At 41.5% G+C, this 20871-nt stretch overlaps 1 protein-coding gene across 1 annotated transcript in view; it reads right to left on the bottom strand.

The window, feature by feature from the left end:
* LOC139015500 (aldehyde oxidase 4-like) overlaps positions 1-20871 on the bottom strand; it is a 76456-nt gene that overhangs the window by 29129 nt on the left and 26456 nt on the right. The window contains exons 12-20 of the mRNA XM_070423274.1: positions 20224-20317; positions 19144-19253; positions 16808-16992; positions 13411-13573; positions 11558-11650; positions 10660-10829; positions 10242-10356; positions 9618-9740; positions 1252-1348 (exon numbers count right to left, since the gene is read on the bottom strand). Of these exons, the coding sequence (XP_070279375.1) occupies positions 1252-1348; positions 9618-9740; positions 10242-10356; positions 10660-10829; positions 11558-11650; positions 13411-13573; positions 16808-16992; positions 19144-19253; positions 20224-20317 (1150 nt within the window). The remainder of the gene's footprint in view (positions 1-1251; positions 1349-9617; positions 9741-10241; positions 10357-10659; positions 10830-11557; positions 11651-13410; positions 13574-16807; positions 16993-19143; positions 19254-20223; positions 20318-20871) is intronic.

Here is a 20871-nt window from a genome sequence, read left to right as displayed (position 1 = left end):
TGTGATATGCTTAGCATGGTGTTGCCGTAGTTTGTGTTTATCTAGATCAGTGGTTCTCAACCTTCCTAATGCCCCGACCCTTTAATACAGTTCCTCATGTTGTGATGACACCCAATTTCATTGTTACAAATTGAACATAATTAAAGCATAGTGATTAATCACAAAAACAATATGTAATTATATATTTGTTTTCCGATGGTCTTAGGCTAGATTAGCAGCTGAGCCCTGGTCAGTGTGAAAGGGTCGTTCGACTCTCAAAAGGGTCGTGACCCACAGATTGAGAACCGCTGTTCTAGATGCACAGAAATAAAGAATAGGGCTTGCTTAAGGCAAAGATAACACTTTTTCCTAAGGAAGTTATATGCCTGGACTGTAACTACTCACCATGTGAGGAATTTATGATCAGATCACCCTGTGAGGTTACTTTTGGTTACACTTGTTATGGCATCTCCTTTTGGACCACAATAGTGTATTTAGAAACATTATTCATAATAGTCCCAAGTTGAAACCAACTGAACTGTCCATGAACAGTAGAACAGAAACATAAATTGTGGAATATCTATACAATAGAATGCTCCCGAACAATGAAAAAGAACTACTGATCTATGCACCAACACAGTGAACCTCCCACACATAATGTTGATGAAAAGAGGTAAACACAGAAAAAGTTACACTCTAGTTTCCGTTTATATGAAGTGCAAAACAGTTAAACTCACCTACAGTGACCACAGTTAGAAAAAGACCTTTCAGAAGGTTGCTGACCTGGAGGGGGCGGGGCACAAGGAAGCTTTCTGGGGCGCTGGAAAGGCTCTATATCTCACTGTGGGTAGTATTTACACAGATTGCTGCATATGTAAAACTTCATCAGACTGTAAGATGATTTGTGCATTTTATTTATTTTAAATATATTTTTATTGATTTCAGAAAGGAAGGCAGGGGGAGAGAGAGATAGAAACATCAATGATGAGAGAATCATTGAAGGGCTGCCTCCTGTACACCCCATATTGGGGATTGAGCCTGCAACCGGGGCACGTGCTCTGACTGAGAATTGAACCATAACCTCCTGGTTCATAGGTCGGCGCTCAACCACTGAGCAACACTGGCCGGGACTTATTTGTGCATTTTAAATTGCAGTTTAAGTATCACATTAGGGTTGAGAAGCTCTGCCTTAGAATTTCAGTATTTCTCAAACCAATGGCTGATGTAGTCTTTATCTTTAGAAGCTTCACTTTTCTGGCCAAGACCACTTACCTTCAATGATTTGATCAACATGTTTAAAGGCTTGCTCTACATTTCCTTGCTCAATTTTCCTCTCATCAGAAAGAAATGAATTGTGCTCTAGGGCTTGCTGCAGGGGAAAAAGAAATAACAACAACAAAAAATAAGATTCTTGTTTTTATTTATTTTTTTACATTCTAATAAGCCATTCAAACCCCAGCAAAATCCCATGCTCCTGCTCTATCAGCTCTTCACACACCAAGACAATTGAGTTACAATGGATTGCAGGCATTGGTGACTACTTACTAGTAGTTCTGTTCAGCACTGGGAGGAAGAGCTGGGGGTAAGAAGGATATATAAAACACAATCCTACCCTCTGGTTTGCTGATAGTAGGCAGTTTGGTGTTAGGGGCCAACTTTGTGATGAGGGGGAAGATAATAGATCAAAGAGAGGTCAGGAGGAGGAGCCTGCTGGGGCTGGGAATGCTCAGGGATGGCCTGTGTAGGTGACCTCAGGTGCTGAATTGGATAGGATTAGGGCAGACAGAGAAGAGACTGCAAATCATTTGAAATCAAGAGCATCTCATAAAGCAACAGAGGTTAAAATCCAGCTGTGGGACCAAAATGAGAACAAGGCTAGATTGGCTGGGGAGTTTTCTATCAAGAAGTAGCTGAGCCCTGGTCAGTGTGGCTCAGTTGGTTGAGTGTCGTCTAGTGCACTGATAGGTTACCGGTACGATTCCCTGTCAGGGCACATGCCTGGGGTTGCATGGTCAATCCCCATTAGGGGGCATGCAGGAGGCAGCCAATCGATGTTTCTCTCTCTCTTTCTCTCTCTCTCTCTCTCTCTCTCTCATCAATAAAAACATATTTCTTTAAAAAAAAAGAAGCAGGTTGGAAAAATGGCGACCAGCAGGAAGGTAGGGAGGGAGAGAGTGTGAGAGTGCAAGGAAGTGATAGAGGAGTGTGTGGACGTGTGTGGTGAGTGTGTATGAGCTAGGGACAGTTAGACTCTGCAAGTCTTCTAAGGGGCTGCTAAACCCGGCAGTCTTAGGCGGCGGAGTCCCGCTCCTGGCGCAGACACTCCTGGGCGGCCAGCAAAGGCACAGCGACCACGCCATCTTGGGAAACAGAGCTGCTTGAGACTAGGATCCTGGCCTCAGCACCACCCAGTCTGATCTCAGAAGCATACCAGGACCCTGCAGCCACTGGGGACAGAGACCTGTGACCACAGCTACAGACCTGCAGACACAGAAAGTTCAGAAATCCCTGCTGCAGATCCGTGAGTAACAGAGCCCATCCCCCCTTCCCCCAGGATCGCGGGCAGTGCCAGAGTAACTAACTGATAGACCTACCCCTTGCCGGGGCCTCAGCGCTGCAGAAACTTTGGCCTGAAAGTGCGCGAGCACCTTGGAACTGATCCTACTCGCACTGCGGGCTTCGGAGCCCTGGGCTGGGAGCAAAAACGAGCACAGCACCAGGAACTAATCCTGCACGCACTGCTGGCTTTGGAGCCCTGGGCTGGGAGCAATCACGCGAACGGGAGTTTGTCTGCCTAGCACAGGCCCAGGGACCCGGTTTCTCAGGGCAGGAGGCAGCACCAAGCACCAGTGACTTGACTGTGTTTCTTATCACCTGCGCCTGAGATCCTGATTTCCTGTGCATTCATACTAAGAGCCAGTGAATCCAATTCCTGGTGCAAGGGCACACAGGGACCCTGATTCTCAAGGTGAGGTTGCGCGAAGCAACAGAGACTCTGATACTGAACTCTTGGGGAACTCTGACTCCTGGCGCAAGCTAGGGGGCTCTGCTCTGGTTTTAAACACGCTCCAGGGGGGCCTCTATTTCAGCACAGTGCAGGCAGGGTCCCTAATTCTAAGGACACGTGCGAGGCCACATTGAGTGTTGGCAACACTGACACAGAGCGAGCCTGGTTCCCACCAACCAACAACAACCACACATCTTAGTGTCAGAGCTCTTCAGTGACACTAGGGTGGTGGGAGCCTCCCACTGCGCACGGCCCAGGCCCACGCAACTCGACCTTTGAACCATCAGGAGATAATCAGAATGAAGAGACGACACAACACCCAGAGGAAAGACAATGAAGAATCACCAAGAAAGGAAATTAATGAAGCTGAAGCGTGCAACATGACAGAAAAAGAATTCAGAATAATGGTTGTACAATTCATTCACCGGATGGATGAGAAAATCAACAACCTATGCAAGAATCAGGAAGAAATGAAAAGTGATATAGCTACAATCAAAAACACCATGGAAAGTTTCAACAGCAGACTAGAAGAAGCAGAAGACCGAATTAGTGAGTTAGAAGATAAGGCAGAGAAACAAGCTCAATCTGAACAGCAACTGGAGAAAAAAATTAAAAAACAGGAGGAGAGCCTAAGGGAGCTTCAGGACAACATGAAACGAAGTAACATACGCATAATAGGGCTGCAAGAAGGACAAGAAGAGCAGCAAGGATTAGAAAATCTATTTGAAGAAATAATGACAGAAAACTTCTCAGATATGGGGAAGAAAAAAGTTACACAAATACAGAGAGTCCCAGGCAAGATGAACCCCAAAAGACCGACACCAAGACACGTCATAATAACGATGGCAAATGTACAAGACAAAGAGAGAATCTTAAAGGCTGCAAGAGAGAAACAGAGAGTTACCTACAAAGGGTCCCCCATCAGATTATCAAACGATTTCTCAACAGAAACACATCAGGCCAGAAAAGAATGGACGGAAATTTACAAAGTGATGCAAAGCAAAGGACTGAATCCAAGAATACTCTATCCAGCAAGGCTATCATTCAAAATTGAAGGGGAAATAAGAAGCTTCACAGACAAAAAAAGGCTAAGGGAGTTCATCACCACCAAGCCAGCAATGCAAGAAATGCTAAAGGGACTGGTGTAAAAAGAAGAAATAAAAAGCCCAGAAAGAAAGCAGCCACAAAAAAATAGAAATGGCTACAAACAAGTACCTTTCAATAATAACTTTTAAATGTAAATGGACTAAATGGTCCAATCAAAAGATATCGAGTGGCTGAATGGATAAAAAAACATGACCCATACATTTGCTGTCTACAAGAGACCCACCTCATTAGAAGGGACTCACACAGACTGAAAGTGAAGGGATGGAAAAATATCTTTCAGGCAAATGGAAATGAAAAAAAAGCTGGGGTAGCAATACTTATATCCGACAAAATAGACCTCAAAGTGAAGGCCATAACAAGAGATAAGGAAGGCCACTTCATAATACTAAAGGGATCAATACAACAAGAGGATATAACCCTGATAAACATATATGCACCCAATGCAGGAGCACCCACATACATAAGAAAACTCCTGGAAGGTATCAGGGGAGAGATCGACAACAATACAATCATAGTAGGGGACTTTAATACACCACTAACATCACTGGATAAATCCGCTAGACAAAAACTCAGCAAAGAAACAGCAATCCTAAATGACTCACTAGATCAGATGGACTTAATTGACATCTTCAGAACACTTCACCCCACAGCTGCGGAATATACATTTCTCTCAGGTGCTCATGGGACATATTCAAAAATAGACCACATATTGGGTCACAAGCAAAGTCTCCACAAATTCAAGAAGATTGAAATCATAAAAAGCATCTTCTCAGACCACGATGGCATAATGTTAGAAATAAACTACAATAAAAACAACCCAAAATACTCAAACACTTGGAAGCTGAATAGCATGTTATTAAATATTGATTGGGTTACCGATGAGATCAAAGAAGAAATTAAAAACATCCTAGACACTAATGACAATGAAAACACAACAATCCAAAACCTATGGGACACAATGAAAGCAGTCCTGAGAGGGAAGTTTATAGCTCTACAGGCCTATCTCAAAAAACAAGAAAAAATGGTAGTTAATCATCTAACTCTACAACTCAAAGAATTAGAAAGAGAGCAACAAGAAAACCCCAGAGTGAGCAGAAGGAAGGAGATAATAAAGATTAGAGCAGAAATCAATGAAATAGAGACCAAAAAAACAATACAGAAAATCAATGAAACCAAGAGCTGGTTCTTTGAAAGGATAAACAAGATTGACAAACCCCTAGCCAAGCTCACCAAGAAGCAAAGAGAGAGGTCCCAAATAAACCAAATCAGAAATGATAGAGGCGAAATAACAACAGACCCCAAAGAAATACAAATGATTGTTAAACAATACTACGGACAACTCTACTCCAACAAACTAGACAACCTGGAGGAAATGGACAAATTCCTAGAAAAATACAACATTCCAAAACTCAATCAGGAAGAATCTAAAAATCTCAATAGGCCAATAACTATGGAAGAAATTGAAGCAGTCATCAAAAAGCTTCCAGCAAACAAAAGCCCAGGACCAGACGGCTTCTCAGGGGAGTTTTACCAAACTTTCAAGGAAGAACTAAAACCTATCCTCCTCAGATTACTACAAAAAGTTCAAGAGGATGGAACACTTCCAAACACATTTTATGAAGCTAGCATCACCCTAATACCAAAACCAGGTAAAGACAACACAATGAAAGAGAATTACAGGCCAATATCCCTCATGAACATAGATGCCAAAATCCTCAACAAAATCTTAGCAAATCGGATCCAGCAGTACATCAGAAGGATCATACACCATGACCAAGTAGGATTTATCCCAGGGATGCAAGGATGGTACAACATCCGTAAATCAATAAACGTGATACATCACATAAACAAATTGAAAGAAAAAAACCACATGGTCATATCAATTGATGCAGAAAAAGCATTTGACAAAATCCAACACCCATTTTTGATAAAAACTCTCAGCAAGGTGGGAATAGAAGGATCATACCTCAACATAATAAAAGCCATATATGACAAACCCACAGCCAACATCATACTTAATGGACAAAAACTAACACCATTTCCCCTAAGAACAGGAACAAGACAGGGATGCCCACTCTCTCCACTCCTGTTCAACATAGTCCTGGAAGTATTAGCCATTGCAATTAGACAAGAAGAAGAAATAAAAGGCATCCAAATTGGAAAAGAGGAAGTAAAACTGTCCTTATTTGCAGACGACATGATATTATACATACAAAACCCTAGAGACTCCATCAAAAAACTACTAGACTTAATACATGAATTTGGCAATGTAGCAGGATACAAAATTAACCCCAAGAAATCCGAGGCATTTCTATATACCAATAGTGAACTTTCAGAAAGAGAGATTATAAAAACAATCCCATTTACCATCGCACCAAAAATATTAAGATACCTAGGAATAAACTTAACTAAAGAGGTAAAAGACCTCTACTCAGAAAACTACAGGACGTTGAAAAAAGAGATAGAGGAAGACATAAACAGATGGAAGAACATACCATGTTCTTGGATTGTTAGAATCAACATCATTAAAATGTCCATACTACCCAAAGCAATCTATAAATTCAACGCACTTCCCATTAAAATACCAATGGCCTTCTTCAAGGATCTAGAACAAACTCTCCAAAAATTCATCTGGAATAAAAAAAGACCCAGAATAACTGCAGCGATCCTGAGAAAAAACAAAGTAGGTGGGATCTCAATGCCAGATATCAAGCTGTATTACAAAGCCACTGTTCTCAAAACTGCCTGGTACTGGCACAAGAACAGACATCTAGATCAGTGGAATAGAATAGAGAGTCCAGAAATTAGCCCGAACCAATATGCTCAATTAATTTTTGACAAAGGAGGCATGAACATACAATGGAGCCAAGATAGTCTCTTCAATAAATGGTGTTGGGAAAATTGGACAGACATATGCAAGAAAATGAAACTAGACCACCAACTTACACCATACACAAGAATAAACTCAAAATGGATAAAGGACTTAAATGTACGACAGGAAACCATAAAAATTCTAGAAGAATACAAAGGCAACAAAATCTCAGACATATGCCAAAGCAATTTCTTCACTGATACAGCTCCTAGGGCAGTTGAAACTAAAGAGAAAATGAACAAATGGGACTACATCAAAATAAAAAGCTTCTGCACAGCAAAAGAAACCATCAACAAAACAACAAGAAAACCCACTTCGTGGGAAAACATATTTGCCAACGTCATATCTGATAAGGGCTTAATCTCCAAAATTTATAGGGAACTCATACAACTTAACAAAAAGAAGATAAACAATCCAATCAAAAAATGGGCAAAGGATCTAAATAGATGCCTTTCAAAAGAGGACATTCAGAAAGCCAAGAGACATATGAAAACATGCTCAAAGTCACTAATCATCCGAGAGATGCAAATCAAAACAACAATGAGGTACCATCTCACACCTGTCAGAATGGCCATCATCAACAAATCAACAAACGACAAGTGCTGGAGAGGTTGTGGAGAAAAAGGAACACTTGTGCACTGCTGGTGGGAATGCAGACTGGTGCAGCCACTATGGAAGGCAGTATGGAGGTTCCTCAAAAAATTGGAAATGGAACTCCCATTTGACCCTGTGATCCCACTTCTAGGAATATATCCCAAGAAACCAGAAACACCAATCAGAAAGGATATATGCACCCCGATGTTCATAGCAGCACAATTCACCATAGCTAAGATCTGGAAACAGCCTAAGTGCCCATCAGTAGATGAATGGATTAGAAAGCTGTGGTACATCTACACGATGGAATACTATGCTGCTGTAAAAAAGAAGGAACTCCTACCATTTGCAACAGCATGGATGGAACTGGAGAGCATTATGCTAAGTGAAACAAGCCAGTCAATGAAGGAAAAATACCACATGAACTCACTCATTCATGGATAATAAAGACCATTACAAACTTTTGAACAATAATAGATACAGAGGCAGAGCTGCCTCAAACTGATTGTCAAACTGCAGTGGGAAGGCCAGGGAGGGTTGGGGGGGAGGAGAGAGGGGATTAAGAGATCAACCGAAGGACTTGTATGCATCCATATAACCATAACTAATGGACATAAGACACTGGGGGGTAAGGGAGGGCAGGGGCCTGTCAAGGGCGGGGGGGAAAAAAAGGACACTTATGTAATACCCTTTGTAATACTTTTAGCGAAAAAAAAAAAAAAAAAAAAAAAAAAAAAGAAGCAGTTCTGCCATGGCCAGGTAGCTCAGTTGGTTAGAGCATTGGTTTCTGGTTCAGTCCCCATTCAAGGCACATACAAGAATCAAACAACTAATGCATAGATAAGTGGAACAACAAATCAATGTCTCTTTGTTTTTTCTCTCTCTTTCTCTATAAAAATAAACAAATAGATAGATAAATAAGCAGTTGGATGAACTTGGAAGATAGAGTGAGGTTGGACTATGAAAGACCTTAAGTTTTATACTAAGAACCTTATCTAAGGGGACATTGTGTTTTTTTGTTTTTGTAAGAAAAAGTGATCTGATGAACTCTGTGGCTTAGAAAATTAACACGGTAGGTAGATATTTTGAGATAAAGTGGTTATTGTAGTAAATCTGACAATAAGGTGGTGAGGACTGGGCTGGAGGGTGGGAAGGGGTGAAAGTGAGAAGAGAAAAAAAGGGGCACATCTAAGAGGCATTTAAAAGACAACTGGAAAATACTTGAACTTGGCATCTGTTTGGAAAAACAGGGGAGAATCAAAGAGGATGATGAACACTGTCCCCTACTGGCCGGGTTTCATATTGCTTGTGCATCTACCCCTCCATCACACACATTCATTGAGTACCTACTATGGGTTTAGGGCTTGGCTGGGCACCAGGGATATAAGCACCATGAACATGTTCTTGCCCTCATTAACAACAACAACTGAAATAAAATCACCGCTAACATGTATTCAAAGCACCCCATGCCCCAGGTGCTTTTTTAAAGCACTTTATGTGGATTCTCTCATTTAAGCTTCAGATGACCTTTTCATGTAGGAACTTTCATAGTTCCCATTTCACAGAGGAAGAGGTTGAGATACGATGCATTTAAGGAACTTGTCAACGCTTCCATTTAACAGCCTGTTAAATGGCAGAGTCAGAATATGAATCTGAGTTTTCTATCTCCAGAACTTGTGCTTAAAGTAGGAAGTAGCCACGGAGGTCAAGAGGACCCAAGCTGTCACTCAGTCAGTGGTAACCTGCTCTGAGTGTCACAGTGCTCTGGGCTTTCTCACGGACTCGTTTTGTATGTGAAGGTGTAAGGACCTTCCTCTGGTGTTGCTTGTCTATATACTCAGGCCCGGCATTGGCGAGAGGCCTTTCGAGGAGACGTGGACACAGGAAGGAACGGGGCTCCAGCCAGGAAAATTCTCAGTATCATGTCTCAACTTGGAGATGACACTGAGTAAAGCATAGATGAAGCCCAGGTTGTACTATTTTGTGACTCTGAGGATTGGATTCTGCCACAAGTACATCACCCTAGTCATTTCAGGAGAAACAAAGCAGCTCGAATACCTCTATTGTGATAATCCGGGGTTCTATGTCTTCATAAGTGATCTTCACTTTCTTAGCGGCGTCTTTCGCATGGGCATAGGTATCAGCGGCCACGGTGCAGACGATCTGACCCACGCAAATTACCTGCAGAAAAGTCACATGTTCAATGTAATTGGTTGAAACGTAGAATCACTAAAAAGGATTTACTGTTCCCAGGTTCTTACATTTACCCCCTGGGTTCTTGTGAACAAAAGCAAGATTATTTCCTGCCTATGAGAATACATTTAAAACAATGGCTTGGGTGGGACTGAGGGGGTTCAGAATTGGATGCGGAACTTGATTATGTCTGGCCTAGGACTGTCTTCAGCTGCACTGCTCACTGTTCTGAAATCCCTCCCGGGGATCCAGCCATCCTGAAATTCCTGAAGTTCTGTTGGTTCTCTTAATGGCCGATGCTTTTATTGCTTCTGGGACTTCTATGAATTTTTTTTAGAAGTCTTCCTTAAGCACGATTATGGTTTTTATGAGAATCTCAAAAGAGTCCACAATTGAAAATGAGGTGGAGTCCTTGGTTCTCTGAAAGTCTTTGTGATATGGCATTTTCCACAAAGTATTTGAACCCTAAGCCACATACAAATCACACACCTTGTTCTGTGCATAGAGAACCTCTCCATTATGGTTATTATCTCCCGGAACATCCTCTGCTGTTATCACATCAACAACACCGGGAAGTGCCAGGGCTTCTGAAACATCAATTGCTCTAGGAGAGAACATGTAAAAGTACACGTTAGAGTTGCAGGGGTAAGTTCAGGGTACGCTATGCATGATTCCACCAACACTGGGGAAAAGTGCAATGGGCCTCATAACTACATCATGGACAATACGTTGGTATTCTGACTCTTGGCCATAGGTATTTTCATAACTATGCTTTAAAAATGAATGATTCCCATCCAGAAGAGGAAATACTTTTAATTGACTTACATATACAGTAAGCTCTCAGTTTAAGTATAAAATTATTAATGCATTTCAGTAACTTTTATAGGAACAGCTTTTATTTCCTTACATAATCTTTGCATGAGCTCTGGTGCTGGTAACTACCGCCAGGAAGAGTTCTTGGGCGACAGGGGGCATGTCATCAACGTACACAGCTTCCCCAGTGGCATGTTTAATGGCTGACTGGTGCATCATGGGGTGGCCGACTGGATCTTGAGGAGGTTGGTGGGGATTCACACACTGTTCATGAGAAAAGCCTGTTATTTTACTGCCAGACATTCTCATGCACTGAACATTGGGTCAGTTATATTTGGATTACTTACAAGTCAAGAAAAACAATGGGCAACTGGGTATCTCTAGCTATGAGTCAGAGTTAATACATATCCATTGAGTATTATGGTAAGGAATATATTCTTGGTTACAGGCTTTAACCAACTCCTCCCCTGCACCCCTCCCACACACAAGATGACATTGTTCCTGCCCTCAAGGATTCTACAACCTTGTTAAGGAATCAGAACACATACATTAATATAATGTGATCAATTTCATAGAGTAATAAAGTATAATTTACACAGCTAATATGGTGTTAGGAAAACACACAGTTTCCTCGGAGATTCGGGGTGGCTCTATAAAGCAGGGAGGACTTCCTAGAAGCAGTAAATGTTGAGTGAGGTTTTAAAAAAAGGTCCAACAGTGGCCAAGGAAAGGAGGAAATTTTAAGTAAAAAAGCTGGAAATAGTAAAGAAGGGAGATTCAAAATCAAATTCCTTGTGTAATCTTGAGTAAAAACATAAACGCTAAACCAAGCAAGTTGTGTGTGGGTGACAATGGGTCACATCAGCTGGTTTCAGTAGATTTTATCTTTACATGTAACACAAAATATGGCTATTGAAAAGGGGGAAACACATGAGTAATGCATACATCTGAATGACTAAGCCTATTAGAAAGCAAAAACCCTACACACCAACCTGGAACATCTGAAGTCCTTGGGGTGTTCCTATGGGGAAATTGTCTACAGCACTCATGAAATTTTCTGGGATATCAGGAAACTTCTGGGGATCCTAGAAAAAAGATTACTTGATATTCAATTTTACAATCTGAGTGACTAGCTTGGAAACACATGTAGAAGTATTTCAGATATTAGATGCCAGTTCTGCGGGGAGAGCCCTGAGCTTCAAGTTCCCTAGGCTGGCAGCAGTTATTTGAAGAATAACTGCATCTACTTATGTGCACAGAAAAGTGAATGCTTTTTCCAGGAAGGGAAGAACTCCCTTCATGACCAGGTCTCCTTTTTAATGAGTGGAAGTATGTATATACTTCTAAATGGATCTGTGCTTTCAAATCCAAGCCAACTTCCTGGGCATGGACCTCAAAGAAACAACTGAGGGAGTAGGCAAGGATGACTTGTGAGTTATCTACAAGGGTGCCCAATTACAGACCATTTGTGCCAGTGAAGAAACTAGAATTAAACTAAACACCCAACAACAAGGAAATGGCTACACAAATTATGGTATATCCATAAGATACAATATTCTGCAGTCATTAAAAATAATTTTGTAGAAGTGTACTTATTGACATTGAAAAATGCTCATGAAATACAATTAAGTGAAAAAACTTGTGTACAGTATGATTCCATTTTTTCAATTTAAAAATATAAAAGTATGTATTCATATGTTAATTGTAGGATTACTGGATTAGAGTTGTTTTTTTAAAATTTTGCTTCTCTGCATTTTGAATTCTTCTATGATAGAATATATAACATAATAGAACATGTAATATTTTAGAGAATATATGATAATATATAGAGATATAAAATAAAAACATATATTTAATAGATTACATACAATAATATATTAGATATATACTGATTACATATTAATATACTGAAATATGATATAACACATAATAGGGTATATAATAAAACATAATAGAATATGATAATACTAATAATAAATAATGTTAATAAAATAATAATAAAAAGGATAGCTGAACTAAGAGAGTAAAATTCTCAGGCAGCAAAGAAATGTGGGTATAGTCATGTATCTGCCATTTTTTAGTCAGTTCATGAGTTATTAAGAGGACACTCAGTTATGGGCCATATTTTGAGAAACTGCTGTGGAAGTCATTTTAAACTAGGCTAGAAAAGGGAAAAAAAGTTAATAAAAAATTAGAAACAATCTAAATGTCTAAAAACAAAGAAGAGACCAAATAATGGTACATCTTTAAAATAAGGAATAGACCAAATAATGGTACATAAACATGACATGCAAACTTATGCCATAATGTCACTGAAAAATATTTAATGACACTGAGAGATGTTTATATTACAAAGTGAAATAAGCAACCAGTTCTATTGGTGTATATATGTGGCATATATACATACACATCCATAAAGAAGGTTTTAGAAGGATACATACCAAAATATTAATAGTGACTAGCTACAGTGATAGGATTACAAATGCTTTTTCCTCTTTTCTGGCTTATTCACATTTTCTAAATATTAAAGTTGGGTTATTAAAATTTTTTTTCTTAAAATAGGGAAAGATGTTATGATGTACTTACTGAAGGTTTTTTGTGACAGCAGGTCAACTTGCATGCATATTAGTATTTGTTATACAAATTATAGGGCAAATAGAATACCAAGATTGTCCCCTTCTCAGCCCAGTAGTGAAGGAGAAGGGAAGGAGAGGAACAAAGAAGAGTGAGAAGGCCCCATACTCAGTACCCTTGATGGGTATCAAAACCATGCAGGGAAAGTCCTTCATGTGCAGACTCCCACTCAGAATGTCAAGGCACCCAGAGACTCAGAGAAGTCGTTTACCATTTTATTCAGTCCTCGCCTCACTTTGAGGTAGAATTTGAAGAGTAAGCTGATCATGAGGGTTCGCTTATATTCTACCATGCCACCCTCAGCTCCTGGCGGAATGTAAATCTCATCCAGGACCAATCGGCACGCATCGCTCAGCATGTGGTCATCCCATTGCCTAGTAGGGAAGAATGCAAACATTCCACAGATGAGGCGAAGACATACTAAACTGATAGAACAAGGGAAGATGGGGAGCAATCTGTACCCATCTTTGAAGTCGACACAAATATCCTTAAATATTTCACCTGCTTTATTTAGAATCTGATGCAGTGAATGAAACATCGATCTGTTGCCTCCTGAATGTGCCCCAACTGGGGATCGAACCCACAATCTAGGTATGTACCCTGACCGGGTATCGAGCCCACAGCCTTTTGGTGTATGGGATGATGCTTCAACCAACCGAGCCACCAGGCCAGAGTGTGATGAGAATTTTAAATATCTACTCTCTTAACAACTTTTAAATACAAAATACAGCATTATTAACTAGTGTGGTCCCTCGGCCTGGCCTGCGGGATCAGGCTGAAACTGGCTCTCTGACATCCCCTGAGGGGTCCCGGATTGCAAGAGGGCACAGGCCAGGCCAAGGGAGTCCACTGGTGCATGATTGGGGCCAGGGAGGGATTCAGGAAGTTGGCCAGGAGGGTAGGGACTGTGGGAAGGCTCCAGGGTGTGTCTGGCCTATCTTGCTCAGTCCCAATCAGCTGGACCCCAGCAGCAAGCTAACCTACTGGTTGGAGTGTCTGCCCTCTGGTGGCCAGTGCATGTCATAGCAACTGGTCTACCAGACAACTGTCTGCCCCCTGGTGGCCAGTGGACGTCATAGAGAGCGGTTGAGTGGCCTTAGCATATCATTAGCATATTAGGCTTTGATAGGTTGAATGGACGACCGGACGATGGGACACTTAGCATACTAGGCTTTTATTATATAGGATATTCACCATGCTATACATTAAATTCCCGTGAATTATTCATTTTATAGCTGGAAGTTTGTACTTTTCATCCCCCTTCTTCCATTTGTTCCCACCTTCTCTCCCCCCCTACCCCAGGTGCAACCATCAAGATGTTCTCTGGAAGAGAAACCAAGATGGCGGCATAGGTTAACGCTGGAGTTTGCTGCCTCGAACAACCACTTCAAAAATACAACTAAAAGACGGAACGGACATCATCCAGAACCACAGGAAGGCTGACTGAATGGAAGTTCTACAACTAGGAGGAACCGAGAATCAGAGGAGGTGCAGTGCTGAAGTAAAATACTAAGGTGCGGAGTGCGCGCGGCGTGGGCTGGTGGCTGAGGGCACGGTTGTCGTTTTCAATCCGGAGGGAGCCTCAGACTCAGAGCTCTAGATCCGGGCGAGTCTCTAGGGACCCAGACTCAAAGGGGAGAAGCAGGACTGTCTGGCTACGGTCCCTCCGAGGTTTGCAGCTGTTGCTGGGACAGAGAGGCAGAGCCCCTGGGGACGGACTGAGAGCAGCCATAACTGCTCCCTCCTCCGCCCTGTTGATCCCGTGGGACCCGCCCCGCCCAAGCCCTGCACAGAGGCGTTTGCCGGATAACCTCAGGCAAAGGCTAGATTAGCACCTCCCTAGAGGACACAAGTTCTTCCACTGCAAACACAGCTGATTATCACAGCCAGTCGGCCTGGAGGTCAAATCCCTCTAGTATTAACCATAACAATCAAGGCTTAACTACGACTGCGCACAAAGACCACTAGGGGGTGTACCAAGAAAGCATAAAAAATTCGGAGACAAAGAAACAGGACAAAACTATCAAGGGAGGATATTGAGTTCAGAACCACACTTTTGAGGTCTCTCAAGAGGCTTCTAGAGTCTGTCGATAAACTTGATGAGATGTACAGGAAATCTAATGAGACCCTTGATGATGTGATAAAGGACCATCTAGAAAGTAAGCATACACTGACTGAAATAAAGAATATTATACAGACTCCCAACAGCAAACCAGAGGAGCGCAAGAATCAAGTCAAAGATTTGAAATGCGAAGAAGCGAGAAACACCCAACTGGAAAAGCAAAATGAAAAAAGAACCCAAAAATACAAAGATAGTGTAAGGAGCCTCTGGGACAGCTTCAAACGTACCAACATCAGAATTATAGGGGTACCAGAAGATGAGAGAGAGCAAGATATTGAAAACATATTTGAAGAAATAATGACAGAAAACTTCCCCCACCTGGTGAAAGAAATGGACTTCCAAGTCCAGGAAGCGCAGAGAACCCCAAACAAAAGGAATCCAAAGAGGACCACACCAAGACACATCATAATTAAAATGCCAAGAGCAAAAGACAAAGAGAGAATCTTAAAAGCAGCAAGAGAAAGAAACTCAGTTACTTACAAGGGAATACCCATACGACTGTCAGCTGATTTCTCAACAGAAACTTTGCAGGCCAGAAGGGAGTGGCAAGAAATATTCAAAGTGATGAATAGCAAGAACCTACAACCAAGATTACTTTATCCAGCAAAGCTATCATTCAGAATTGAAGGTCAGATAAAGAGCTTCACAGATCAGGAAAAGCTAAAGGAGTTCATCACCACCAAACCAGTATAATATGAAATGCTGAAAGGTATCCTTTAAGAAGAGGAAGAAGAAGAAAAAGGTAAAGATACAAACTATGAACAATAAATATGCATCTATCAACAAATGAATCTAAGAATCAAGTGAATAAATAACCTGATGTACAGAATGAACTGGTGATTATAATAGAATCAGGGACATAGAAAGGGAATGGGCTGACTATTCTTAGGGGGAAAGGGGGTGTGGGAGATTCGGGAAGAGACTGGACAAAAATCGTGCACCTATGGATGAACATAGTGGGTGGGGAGTGAGGGCGGAGGGTGGGGTGGGAGCTGGAAGGAGAGGAGTTATGGGGGGAAAAAAGAGGAACAAATGTCATAATCTGAACAATAAAGATTTAATTAAAAAAAAAAAGATGTTCTCTGTATTGAGAGTGACGAGAGGAAAGCCATTTAACCTTTTAGAATATTTTATCTTCTTTATGTGGTTTAAGGAAATGTTCAGATATCTTAGGACACAGTATTGGAAATGTTTACTTACTGTGTAGGTTAATTAAAAGTGAAAATTTGAAGGCTATATCTACTTTTATTAATTTGTGCAGTAATCTTATTACAGAAACGACAAAAAAAGAATTACTGTACCTTGAAATATGTTGGTTTTGGGGTGACTTTTATTTTCGTTATCCTGTTTTTTTGGCAGCAATTAAATTTTTAAAATGAATATATAGCTATATTTTATAATCAGAGAAAAATCCTAAGTGCTATTTTCATTAAAATATTAAAATAGGAAGGCCTGGGTTCTATGTTCCGGACATGCTGTGACCTACCTCCCGATGAGCTGCTTGCAGGTTTGGTTTGCAGAGACCACAGTGGGGCCAACACGCCCATAGAATATTTTAAGGTCCTTGATTGTGTCTGTGCCATCTTCAAACTTCACACTCATCCCGGCATTGACAATGGCAAAGGCATTCTCCTGGCGTTGGGCCAGCCGCAGTCCCGACACAAAGTGCCACTGGAGGAATAAGGACACATATGTAATACCTTAATCAATAAAGAAAAAAAAGAACACTCAGAAAGGTTTGTGCTTGTCTCTACTGTGTGACAAACAGGGCACTTAGGTGATTATTAATAATAAAAAGGACCCTGCGAATGGTCTGGAATTCTCACTGTTATTAACTGTAGAGCTGATGGTATGTGAGCACTGGCCCGTGTGTTTTACCTACTAGTATGTTAATATTTAATCCTCACAGTAACTGTACTCATTTCCAATTTACTGATGAGGGAACTGAGAGGTTAAGTAACTTACACAAGGTCACACAGTAAGTGGCAGAGCTGGGGTTCAAACCCAAGCCGCCTGGCTTCAGAGTCTATGCTGATCTACTTTCAACTCCAAATCACCTCACCTGGCTTCGGGCAAACGACTTAAACTGATTGGGTCTTAATTTTCTTTAAAAGGAGAAGGTTGGGTTTGATCAGATGGTGCCTCAAAGGATGAGGGGAGGATCCAGAGGTTGGTGGGGTGTCTCTCAGAGCAAACTACCAAACCTTCACTTTAACTAGTTTGGTGTTCTATGTAAATTTCATTTGCAGAAAGAATTCTACTGTTAAACAAACAAACAAACTTGAAAACTACAGCACTAAATGGAGTGTTCTTCAGGTTTAAATTTGTCATTTTAGGTTAAATTTCATGATTAGTGTTAAATATTAGAGTGACAAAATGGGAGAACATCTCTTTGTGTGGCCAGTATCTTGGTGGGGGTGGGGGAGAAGCTAACCCTACCACCACGGACCCTGTCAAGGATAAAACATTTTTGATTTGGAAAGCAAAGGTGATCAAGAAGTGCTGGAGACACTCGTCACATTTACTCTATGTACTGACTGGGGGGACTTTCCATTCCTGCTGCCACCACCCTCATTACCTTCTCCCACCTGAATTGTTGCATTAGCCTCCTAACTATTCATTCAACCTTCAGTCTACCCTCCAGCCAATTTTTCCTCTATCTTTCCAGTGGATTGATAGTCTTAAAATACCACTTTCATTAAGATTTTACCTTGCTTCTGAAATGGTTGTCTTCTAGAACATGTACCAACTCCTGATAAAGCAATAGATATGGGGCCCCAGCTCCCATCCAGTCTCATTTCATGGGGCTCCTCCAGCTGCCATTCACCCCAACCCCCATCCTCATGCTGTTCTCTCACCTGAAATGACCACCCTCTTCTCTCCACTGACCTATGCTTCCCTTCCCTTTTGAACAACACAGGGGAGGACTCTCCCCATCACAGGAACCACCCCAGCTTTTTGTCCACTCATTTCCTGTTTCCTATCTCAAGCCCTTCCTTTGAGATTTACAGACCTTGGAAGACAGGACACTGTGTCTTACACATCAGTGTGGTGTGTCCTGGATTTAGCCCCATGCCTGACTTTAAATTTTATTTAAAGTATTTAGTTAATAAATGTTGGTTGACTTGGAAGTATTTTAAGGGAATGAACTTTCAGTTCACCAGGAACTTATGGGAGGTGATATTGGCAATAGTTTGCCTCAGTCTTGGCTAAAATGCATATTTATCTGAAACTAAAAATTCAGCTGCTCACAAAAAAGGCTCTCCTTTTTGCAGAGAGAAGGCCCACAGAAATGTTTTTCTTTTAATTTCTTTTAAAAACAAAAGAAAAAAATGAATATAGTAACAATGAATATATAACACTGAGTTATATTCATCTTTGTAATAACACTAGAGGCCCAATGCATGAAATTCGCACAAGAGTAAGCCTTCCTTCCCCCGGCTGCCGGCACCAGCTTTCCTCTGGCACCTGGGACCCGGGCTTCCCTTGCAGCCCTGGCTTTGTCCGGACGGTCGTCTGGAAGGACATCCAGTCTAATTAGCATATTATGCTTTTATTATATAGGATGGTCATTGATTTGATTTTTTATGAACAGAGACCCATGAAGGCAAAAATGTCCAAGGTCCACAAAAGCTCAAGAGGGCTTGATAGGAAAGCAAATGAAATGGTCATTGAGAATCTGGCCCTTCCTGAGCACAGCCCAATCGTCTCCCTGCAGCTGCTGGTTGGGAAAGGAGAAGGCACTATCCCTGGGAGTCTGTCTATGGCTCCTGCACAGGGTTCAGGGTGCTCCTGGGTGGGCAGCGGGTCAGGAGTCCTTACCTGTGTAGAGTGGGGAATATAAACAGATAACACAATCTCTTCTGACTTAAGGTCAGCTTCAGGCGATCTCTCAAGGAAATGGCCGTCTAAAGGAATCTGCCGTTCTCCATCTGTCAGAGAAATGACCTTGATTAGAATGCACATATTCAATTGGAGAATATCCAGCCAAGGGCAGAGGTGATGTATCCGGTGAAAGAGAGAGTGCAGGCTGGGGGCCAGACAATGTGGGTTCTAGCTCCAGGCTCCACGCTGTGTCTCCTTAGGGAAGTCCCAGAACCTTTGGGGCTTCTTGTTCCTCATTGTTGGAATGAAAGTGTTGGGCCAGATAAGCTGAAAGGCTATAGAGAAACAACCCAGTTTCACAAATGGGAAATGGGGAGAATGTATTTCACACATGGGAAACCTGAGGTGCAGAGGTCCAGAGAGGTTAGATGACCTGTCCAAAGTGCTGGAGGTGGGACTAGTGGCAGAGGTGGGGTGCCTCAGATATAGCTTCTTTTCTTTAAGCAGTTTGCCCTGCTTTCTTATTTGATCCACCATATTTTTTAAGTGTGATTTTAATCAAAGACAGGGTTATAACAATAGTTCTATGAATAATATGCACTGCTTTTATTTCCTTAAGTACAATCATTTTCCCTTGGCAAGGATTAAACCGGTTGTGAATAAAGAGAGAAGTAATGAGTCATGTGCCCCACAAAGTTGATTTTGTTTAAAATGAAAAGTCCTAGAAGAAAAATTCCACCTTTATGAAACTCTGAAATCGAATATGCCATAAAATGTTGAAACCACAGAGATGCACCTCAGACATTTTTTGATAACTGCTTTTGGACTGTGATGAATGTGACCAAACAGTTAACAAAAATTATCTGGTGCAGTAACTTATCTATGAGATACAGATTATCTAGAGAACAGGATAATTGATCTCAGCTTCATCCTTATGTTTGAGGGAATGTAGCTATCACCTATATGTATTTGGTAAGTCTAAGTTGGATATACTTGGGTTCCCAGGTCATAGCTCATGGAAGGAGCTACCTGACAGTGATAATTATAAAACAGAATGCTTAAAAATTGGTCTCTTACCTTTAGATATCAGATTGATGGTAGCATTTCCTGCTGCTAAAATCGGATTTAGGTCAGAAAAATTCGGCCTGCTCACCACATGTCCTCCTAAAGTCTAAATAAATAAAGGAGACATTTCTTTTTTAGCTACTCTTAGCTATTTAACAGATAAGCAGTTATGCATGCAGGGATCTTGTGTAAGCTTTTAATTCTCTGCTTTGTAGAAAGATCTGGCAGAGCTTTGGGGCAGTGAAGTAGATTCAGACAACATACGGGGCCAGGTTCCCACCCCTGACTCGATTCAGACTCATTGTCTGAGAAAATAAGCCTTTCCCATGTGTAACGAGGAGACAGCTGTCTCTGAGAACTGGCCCTAGAGTGAGTGTTCTGTAACACAGGGGAAGATGGAGACTGCAGCCTGAGGAAACTCTAAAGAACCGGGAAATGGAACTCATTTTCTAAACGTTTGTGGTGCTGCTGTGCCCAAACTGTCAATAAGGAGGACATTTGAAGGGAGCTAAGAAGGCAAGACGGTGAGAGGAAGACATGGTCCAGAAAAAGGGATAGAAGATGCCCAAGGTGAAGACATATGGTGGATTTTGAGAATCAACAGAAATAGAGCCAGAGACAACTAGGAAAAATGTGTCCCCCCACCCAGCCCCACTGAAC

The sequence above is a fragment of the Myotis yumanensis genome, unplaced genomic scaffold (genome assembly GCF_028538775.1).
Source record: "Myotis yumanensis isolate MYYU_CA2020_CCGP unplaced genomic scaffold, mMyoYum1.0.hap1 SCAF_8, whole genome shotgun sequence".
In the NCBI taxonomy this organism is placed as follows: Eukaryota; Metazoa; Chordata; class Mammalia; order Chiroptera; family Vespertilionidae; genus Myotis; species Myotis yumanensis.
Note: the sequence above shows the minus strand (reverse complement) of the source record. Positions and strands in the feature narration are given on the sequence as shown.